This window comes from Scylla paramamosain, chromosome 9 (genome assembly GCF_035594125.1).
Source record: "Scylla paramamosain isolate STU-SP2022 chromosome 9, ASM3559412v1, whole genome shotgun sequence".
Lineage (NCBI taxonomy): Eukaryota > Metazoa > Arthropoda > Malacostraca > Decapoda > Portunidae > Scylla > Scylla paramamosain.
In genome coordinates this window covers 9,468,801-9,478,642 of record NC_087159.1, presented here as the reverse complement: position 1 = coordinate 9,478,642, position 9,842 = coordinate 9,468,801, and the positions used below count along the sequence as shown (strand labels likewise).

The 9,842-nt window shown below is 38.4% G+C and overlaps 1 protein-coding gene across 1 annotated transcript; it reads right to left on the bottom strand.

Moving 5' to 3' along the window:
* Window positions 1–5,587: 5,587 nt before the first annotated feature.
* Window positions 5,588–9,205, bottom strand: LOC135103543 (kxDL motif-containing protein CG10681-like). Its single transcript, XM_064009959.1, has 3 exons — window positions 8,969–9,205; window positions 8,056–8,255; window positions 5,588–6,592 (listed from the first exon to the last, which is right to left on the bottom strand). The coding sequence occupies exons 1-3, from the start codon at window positions 9,109–9,111 to the stop codon at window positions 6,312–6,314; spliced, it is 624 nt and encodes a 207-aa protein (XP_063866029.1). The 5' UTR covers window positions 9,112–9,205; the 3' UTR covers window positions 5,588–6,311.
* Window positions 9,206–9,842: the final 637 nt, after the last annotated feature.

Here is a 9,842-nt window from a genome sequence, read left to right as displayed (position 1 = left end):
TTTTTTTTTTTTTTTTTTTTTCTTTTTTTTTATGTAGGAAGGACACTGGCCAAGGGCAACAAAAATCTAATAAAAGAATGCCCACTGAAATGCCAGTCCCATAAAAGGGTCAAAGCAGTTGTCAAAAATTGATGAATAAGTGTCTTGAAACTTGCCTCTTGAAGGAATTCAAGTCATAGGAAGGTGGAAATACAGAAGCAGGCAGGGAGTTCCAGAGTTTACCAGAGAAAGGGATGAATGATTGAGAATACTGGTTAACTCTTGCGTTAGAGAGGTGGACAGAATAGGGGTGAGAGAAAGAAGAAAGTCTTGTGCAGCGAGGCCTCGGGAGAAGGGGAGGCATGCAGTTAGCAAGATCAGAAGAGCAGTTAGCATGAAAATAACGGTAGAAGACAGCTAGATATGCAACATTGCGGCGGTGAGAGAGAGGCTGAAGACAGTCAGTTAGAGGAGAGGAGTTGATGAGACGAAAAGCTTTTGATTCCACCCTGTCTAGAAGAACAGTATGAGTGGAACGCCCCCCCCCCCAGACATGTGAAGCATACTCCATACATGGACGGATAAGGCCCCTGTACAGAGTTAGCAGCTGGGGGAGGTGAGAAAAACTGGCGGAGACGTCTCAGAACACCTAATTTCATAGAAGCTGTTTTAGCTAGAGATGAGATGTGAAGTTTCCAGTTCAGATTATAAGTAAAAGACAGACCGAGGATGTTCAGTGTAGAAGAGGGGGACAGTTGAGTGTCACTGAAGAAGAGGGGATAGTTGTCTGGAAGGTTGTGTCAAGTTGATAGATGGAGGAATTGAGTTTTTGAGGCATTGAACAATACCAAGTTTGCTCTGCCACAATCAGAAATTTTAGAAAGATCAGAAGTCAAGCGTTCTGTGGCTTCCCTGCGTGATATGTTTACCTCCCGAAGGGTTGGACGTCTATGAAAAGACGTGGAAAAGTGCAGGGTGGTATCATCAGCGTAGGAGTGGATAGGACAAGAAGTTTGGTTTAGAAGATCATTAATGAATAATAAGAAGAGAGTGGGTGACAGGACAGAACCCTGAGGAACACCACTGTTAATAGATTTAGGAGAAGAACAGTGACCGTCTACCACAGCAGCAATAGAACGGTCAGAAAGGAAACTTGAGATGAAGTTACAGAGAGAAGGATAGAAACCGTAGGAGGGTAGTTTGGAAATCAAAGCTTTGTGCCAGACTCTATCAAAAGCTTTTGATATGTCCAAGGCAACAGCAAAAGTTTCACCAAAATCTCTAAAAGAGGATGATCAAGACTCAGTAAGGAAAGCCAGATCACCAGTAGAGCGGCCTTGACGGAACCCATACTGACGATCAAATAGAAGGTTGTGAAGTTGTAGATGTTTAAGAATCTTCCTGTTGAGGATAGACTCAAAAACTTTAGATAGGCAGGAAATTAAAGCAATAGGACGGTAGTTTGAGGGATTAGAACGGTCACCCTTTTTAGGAACAGGTTGAATGTAGGCAAACTTCCAGCAAGAAGGAAAGGTAGATGTTGACAGACAGAGCTGAAAGAGTTTGACTAGGCAAGGTGCAAGCACGGAGGCACAGTTTCGGAGAACAATAGGAGGGACCCCATCAGGTCCATAAGCCTTCCGAGGGTTTAGGCCAGCGAGGGCATGGAAAACATCATTGCGAAGAATTTTAATACGTGGCATGAAGTAGTCAGAGGGTGGAGGAGAGGGAGGAACAAGCCCAGAATCGTCCAAGATAGAGTTTTTAGCAAAGGTTTGAGCGAAGAGTTCAGCTTTAGAAATAGATGTGATAGCAGTGGTGCCATCTGGTTGAAATAGAGGAGGGAAAGAAGAAGAAGCAAAGTTATTGGAGATATTTTTGGCTAGATGCCAGAAATCACGAGGGGAGTTAGATCTTGAAAGGTTTTGACATTTTCTGTTAATGAAGGAGTTTTTGGCTAGTTGGAGAACGGACTTGGCATGGTTCCGGGCAGAAATATAAAGTGCATGAGATTCTGGTGATGGAAGGCTTAAGTACCTTTTGTGGGCCACCTCTCTCATGTATAGCACGAGAACAAGCTGTGTTAAACCAAGGTTTAGAAGGTTTAGGACGAGAAAAAGAGTGTGTGTTAGTTTCTTTTTCTCTTTCCCTAATGACATTAAGATTAATGTGTCTCTTAAGAATTAAAGATATTTAAGTTTCTAATGGTCTTATTTTCCGAAATATCACTTGAATCAGTTCTTAACAGTACATATTTTCTGATTCCTGTTGTGATGTTACAAAATATGTTTGTTGTTTGATGGAGTCCCAAAGTACAATAGCTATCTTAAGTACAAATTTGTAATTTATGGCCTCTTTCACACGGGAATTCTGTGCACGCGTCGAACGCGCGGTCAGAAACGCTCATTTTTGTACGCGCGTTTGCCACGCGTTCGCGTTTTGCTGACAGACCATCGTACTCCTATAGCCGCCCTGCCACCGTCACGTGATTCAGAAATTTACATTTGCCTGTTTGTGGGATATTCTATGATTGCACGTGCTTCTTTGCCTAGTATAAGATAGCAAATAATTTTCACATCCAACAATATTGGGGTCACACCGAAAATATTTTACTGAAAATACTTGCTCCAAATCTGAGTTGCTATCATTGTAAAAATGGCCAATTATCAAACCCCAAAACTTACTCAACAGCATGTCAGGGACTGGCACACTAAAGATCAAACACATGAAACATACATTAATCTAAAAATTTAGGACCACCAATAGAAGAGAACAACATAACCAATGAAGCAAAGCTCTGCTGACCGATCTAAGGAGTCACCAAAAATGGTGAAAATGATGGCTGTTTACTTTTATTTTAATTGTGACCTTTTGGTGTCTTCTATTACAAAATGCAATATTACTGTATAAGGTATTTATTACTCTATCAGGTACAAAAATTAAGTGACAGGCACCCTTCTGCTTTCACAGGAACTACCTACCTATTCACCAGGTCTATTGGGTAAAATATTTACAAAACCATTAAGACTGACTGACTGTGTTGTGTGGGAGACAAGACAACTGCCACCCTCCCAAGCTGCCTGAGGTAAGAGTAGTACACAAAAATCAAATTATTGACAACAATCACAAAAAATCTCCTCTTGGAACAATATAAACTGACTTAGCCATTACAGCAATATCACACACTTGAGTAATGGCTAACAGTATGCAGAATGAAATCCACAAGAGAAATTACATATAATAAATACCATAACATTTTCAACAAATTTATGAGATAACTATATATTTATTTCATTATCAAGTAGAGATATTGGTATCCATCTTTCGTCATGGCATCCTCATTCCTCTTCACAACCAGAAGACAAAAGTTTCTGAAGAAAATTTATCTTCATTTATATGTCATGTTATCCCCTTGCCAAGACAAGGTATCTATGTATACAGACATGTACATACATGCACTCAACTGCATTCATTCACATATTTGCCAGGAAGTGAATAAATATATCTATGTACAGATACCAGACCAACATCCACAATAAAAGGGGTAGATGAGACACAGCATCTCCATCCATACCCTAACATTCACAAGCATTCTCTCTTACCCTCTAAGGGAGGAATTGATTCCATACTGACCACACTGTGTAATGTCCAGTTGCAAAGAACATCATAGTCGCTTCGAATCAAAACCCAGCAGCAGAACTATTATGTCTCAACTGCACCATCCATACCCCTCCCCTCAAAGACACACTGCCCTCAAGACCACTGAGAATCCATCTGAGAAAATTACACCTTAAAAAAAAATAAATGGTCATAGATATTTGTAAAAGTTTCATGGTTGACTGTAAATTAAGTTAATGACAGATTGATGTAGTCTGTTACATCTGAATATCCTTTGACAATGAAAGGGTGAATATATTCATTAGGAGAAAATATTCTAATGTGTCACAACACATGCTCATTTTATAATGTGCTATTAGTAAAACCATGCACATCAGCAGCTACATCTTAATTCCCACACTTCATAATCAACTAGATGATTCTTTAAACAAAAGTGTTTTAATATATAAACAAAATTACCACAAATGAAAGTGAGTAAGAAAAGAATGTGAATCTGTTTCTCCATAATAGGTAAGCAGTTGAAATGTGATTTTTCCTCTGTGGCTATGCCATGGTTATTAGTAGAAATGAATACATTAAACTGACATTATTAAACATACTACATCTTGATTCCATAGTGTGATCACAATTTCCGTGGCTTCTGAAACATGACTGCATAGGCAGTACAATACAGGAAAAGAATTTTCATGCCTTTGGCCTGACCTAAAGTTTTCCACACTATATACTTTACCATAAGTCATTATTTAAGACTAATGAGACTAGCATGAGCCTTCAAGCACCACCACACCAGCATGGGCTGAGGCTGATTGCCAATATCTTATATGTGAAGTCTAAATGGGGACACATCCATAATCATATGCTCTACATAAAAGATTAACTTTTGGGAAAAAAAATCTACACGAAACTGTGGTTGGAGCACGTACATTAATCTTGATATTCTGTGGGTAGCCAAGTAATTCATTAAAATCTTTTCATCCTCTCAGAATATATGATCTTTCTTTGACTTTCAAAATAAAATAAAATTTGTATTTGTTTTCACTGGTGTTGCTGTACACCACTACAAAACACAGTGGTTCCTTAACAAACAAATAAAACTGGGCCATAATTTACTTTCCATGTCTAAATTATGATTGGTATAGTAAGAAATACTGGATATGATGTGCACATACTGGCAACATCATGCACTGAAACACTCAAGTGTCAATAAAACAATAGGAAAATTGTCTAATATGGCTGGCAACAAGCTGTTCTAAGACATGTGTTAGCATATTACACATACAGCCAGTGCATGATCAATAGATTCTATGAGCTTGGGTTATGGAGGCGGCACATCAGTAATGTATGCTTACAAAGTTTATTCAGGTCATTAGCAATGAGACATTCTCTGAATCTGATTAGGCCAGGAGTACTAGGAGTAGAGAGATCCTCCTGAGATATCACAAGATCATTTCTAGGTTCTTTAGATTTATATTGGGGATAGAGGACAAAAGAGTGCCCTCTCCAAGCAAAAGTTCACCTGTATGGGTATCAAGAACTTTCGGTGTATAGAATATGCCCAGAAGAGCAATCTCATTTGCTATGGCTTGACCTACAACAGATGCAGGAAATCTGAGTGTATGGAATAATTAGACAATTTTAACCAGAACAATTTGACACAAACTGACACATTTTAGTGCCATACTTTTCTGGTGCCAACAATGAGGAGAGAGATTCGTCCAGAAGAATAACCTCACAAATTGTACATTAACTCAACTGTTAATGTTCATTGCCAGAAAAGAGGTAAAATATTTCCACAGCAAATGTTGAGCTGTAAGTGTTAGTTATTATTGTTATTATTATTATTATTATATTATATTATATTATTATCATTATTATTTTACATTTTTTTTTCTTTTCTTGAGATGTGAACAGTGAAGAAAAAAATTCACTCAGAAAAATGTTAATTGATCCCTGGTCAGTTAATATTAACAAAAATCTTTGGGTGTCCAGAGAAAAAGTTTGCAGAGAAGGGCAGCCTCAATACCCACAAACTCACCCATGTCAGAGTGAATAAGCTTAAATGTGAAGTATGCAGCAATATCAACATGGATAAAGTGCTGGGCTTACAAGTTTCTATTAATGTCATTACAGAAGTTGCAGCCCAAGAGTTTGAGAACCACAGGCTTAGGTAAGGTGAAGGCATCCCTAGCCTCCTTACTTATAATAGTTTTCACATACAATCTTTTAGTGTGAAAATTCAGAATTTGCAGTTTATAAGGATAACCTGCAAAACTGTAAACTGTAAGTACTAAAAAGCACACAATGATAAGAAAGTCATTCATTATAGTAATGCAAAACAAGAAACTTTTAAGAAGCATGAAGACAAAAAATTCATACCATCCACAATTTTGAGTTTCTATTGTGTACTATTTCTTCTCATCATTTAAATAATACTGATCATTATCAGATGTAAAATCTTATCATGGTCTTTATGTCTTTATAGTTATTTGAAGACACTAATCAGTAAAAAAAAAAGTCAAGAAAGTACCTAATACTCTTGAACCAAGTCAACAATACATTCTAAAATATTTTTTTATTTATAGTTCTATTTATGTATGATGGAGCTGGGAAATAACCTTGTCATTCTAGGTAAGAAACTAGATAATATATCTTTTCTCTCATCCCCTGATAGTGGTGGGTCACTCTTCCTTGCCTCCTTTCCATCAGATCTAGTCTCAGTTGTCAAAGGAGGATGAACTGGACAGTTTAGCACCACTGCTGCTACTGTCTGATGAACTACTGGCAGTTTTTTTCATTCGTCTCTCTGCATCAGGGCGACTTCCATCACTAGACTGTTCCATTTCCTCCACTCGCTCAGACTTATTGCTTGAGTGTCCACTCTCGCCTGACACCGAGGTGCGCTTGGCACTATCTTCCCGTGATATGGATGAGTGGTTCTGGTTGGTGGGTGGCCTCTCTTCTTCTTCCTCCTCTTTGTATGATTCCTCCTGTGCAACTGTAAATCACAAGGTGCTGAATTTCTAGGTAGACCTGATGTTACAAAACTTCAATTTGATACTCAAGGGATAACTAGAATTCTCAAAGTGGAAAGGATAGTATCATATGATTGACAATCCATGAATCAACTGTGACAAAGCTTAAAGATGCTTATCCAAAGAGACTGAAAATGAAAGGTTCCATCAATCCCTCAGAGCACATGTTCCTTCTGAATCACTTAATTCCAAGTTTTCTTGGATGTCCTACTAAAAATTCTTCTACTAACAATATTCAGCCCTCTAACACCTTTTTATCCAGTTACTACCTACTCACTCACTGAAATGAAGACACAATCAACTGCAAAATCATTGTCAGTGTCAAATTGGCATCAGCATGCACATCCAAGTTTTTCAATCAAACATTACTAACTCATGTCTTAATTTCTAACTTTAGTCAAACATACAGTAAACAGCCACAATGACATGAAAAATATATATCTAACATGACCATGTACAATCATGTCGCCATAAACGCACAATATTCTAATGTAAATCGCAGTTTGCTTCCAAGTCATACTCTAACATGGATTTTAAACCTAACGCAGGGATGGACTGTAATGAGCCAAAGAGAAGAGCGTAATGCAGAAAATCTCAACAGGGACTACAACACACACGACTAACCAGTCTTATCATCGAATCAATTCCCAGTAGAAATAAGTGTGACCATTCCATCTTGGGCCTGTCTTCTTACGAGTCTCTCTCTCTCTCATACCAAAATAATTCTTACAACATAACACACACACACACACACACACACACACACATCACATGTAACACAGGTGGAGGGTGGTGAGAGGTCATCATTCCCTTGGGTATATGGATTAACTTCTAGAGAGAGAAATATTGGAGAGGGGAGGGTGGGAGGGCAATAAAGGCTACGAGACACTGTCCTGCCTCTTGTAAGTGTAAGCGACAACTTCGGTTACATTGTATTCTAGTACCCATAGGTGTGTAGAGAGAGAGAGAGAGAGAGAGAGAGAGAGAGAGAGAGAGAGAGAGAGAGAGAGAGAGAGAGAGAGAGAGAGAGAGAGAGAGAGAGAGAGAGAGAGAGAGAGAGAGAGAGAGAGAGAGAGAGAGAGAGAGAGAGAGAATGGGGGGGTGGTGAAGGAGGTATGAAAAGCATGGGAGTGGGGAAGAGGGAAGGGAAGGAGGCAGCCCTAAGATACACCTCAGAGATAGCTCTAGCCAATGAAAGCTGCCATGAAAAAAGGATGACAGATGTTGCCTTTGTTAGAAATATAGATATGAAAAACTTCATCTAGTAAGGAGCCATCTGTACATAAATGTATATTTAATATATGTAAATTTAAGGAAAATTAATTGGGTATTAGAAGAAGCACAAGCTCAACTATATCCTGTAAAAATACAAGTATGTACTGTATACAAATCAAATTTACACACAACCATACACATGCACACATACCTGCAAAGGCTGCTGGGTATTGATTGGAAAGCTTGGTCTTTATGGTTCTGATTCTCTTGAAAATGTTATCTAAGTCTTTTTTCATATCAACAAGGAGAGCAGTGTGCTTCTTGAATTCCTTCTGGGCAAGAGCAAAGCGAGTGGCTGACAGGGAGTTGCAGTTGCTGAGCATCTCATTTGTCTTTTCAAACCGCTGCAACCTAAGAGTAAAAAAAGAAAGTATAGCTACATAATGAGCAATATCTTTATGGAAAAAACACTGCTAGGACATAATCTCAATTTTAACTCTGAAATCTGGCGAGTGCATTGTCAAATATGTATACAATATATTAAAAATATCAAAGCATAACCTGTAAACATTACAAAATCAGGGATACATGTGGACTGACTCCATATTCAACATGCATCTCTACTTAAGTTTATGTGATGCGTGGGCTGCTGGCAAAGTGTTGTCAGGCAGTCTATTCTCAAAATCGCTAAATAATATTCAGGGAATACTGGCGTAAGAATACTGGGGCGTGAGAGGATTAAGTCCATCTCTTGAATGGAGGACCATCTCTCCTTAGTTGGAAGACATTGACATAGGAAGACATTCTGAAGGCCGTATATGGGTCGCGTTTGCCTTTCCCACTCAAACTCCTCATCTCTGACAAGTTCCCAGGTTGTTTGGGGAGATGGAGTAGCAGAGTGGGAGACCGACTTCAAGTAAAATTTTAAATGTAACCTGAAGAAAATGTTTCCCAGTAAGAAAGGATGGCTAGAAAATTTACAGAATACATGATTAAACACATTTGTGGACGCTCAATATAAAGCCAACTAGTACTGTTCACGCAACTCACAAAAATCACAACACAAACACTTCCCCGAGCTCACCACAACAAAACACTTCATTGAGTCCATCACAAATACTCACATTTGTTTCTGTGCCCTTATTATGGCCTCTACATCCTGCTGGTTGATCTGCCCCGCTAGGCCCTGCACAAATACCTCCGGGGCAGTGTAATTCTGGAAACAATCAATGGAACCCAGATCACTGTCAGGCGACGAGGCGGCCATCGCTCAGCTGACAAGAGGTCGATCAGCTGGTGATCGCCCCTGCAACGGCTCCCATTCCCTTGCTGGGTGTACTGTGTGATAGGAGCATCACAGAAAGTGATACACCAGTACAAGTAATCTAGAAAATAGAATAAGATTAAATAAGATAAAAGCTTGACAGTCATAATAATAAGATGGAAACACAGATCGTAAAGATTGCACGAGGGAGTGGTGTACAGAGCCTACACTCGCGACCATCAACTAAATGACAAGTTCACATCACCATAATGAATGCTGCAAGAAACCAATAAACCTACACGTGGTACTTCTTGTGGTACACATAGTATATCTACTTGCAAAAGTTTATTTTAATTTCTTTTATAGCTATGTTTATATTTTACTAATAATTTGTTGATATGTTTGAAGGTAATCTTTAACAATGTTATTATTTTGTTTTTCATTTATTCCAAAAACCTTTTGAAATTACTTTCTTGTGTATATTTCGTGTTTTCCCTACACGTGAAGAAAAGTACTTTTTTGCTGCAGTTTACAATGATTATGTGCAAACTTCAAAGACATTAGGTGTTAATCTTCATGCATTTACTATCAAAGTCATATTTTATAATTATATCTGCTACTCTTCTCTTTTTTCACATTCTTATGACTGAATCTTCAGAACAAGTTGATAACAGTCAAACTGAACATTTGTTTAGATAGTTTTCTCTGAACTTCTTACTCCCCGTTTTCTTACT

Coding starts and splice junctions, on each gene's coding strand:
- LOC135103543 (XM_064009959.1), bottom strand. CDS start 9,111: ATGGCCGCCTCGTCGCCTGACAGTGATCTGGGTTCCATTGATTGTTTC. Junction 8,256..8,968: donor ATAAGGGCACAGAAACAAAT/GTGAGTATTTGT, acceptor TTTTACTCTTAG/GTTGCAGCGGTTTGAAAAGA. Junction 6,593..8,055: donor ATACCCAGCAGCCTTTGCAG/GTATGTGTGCAT, acceptor TGTGATTTACAG/TTGCACAGGAGGAATCATAC.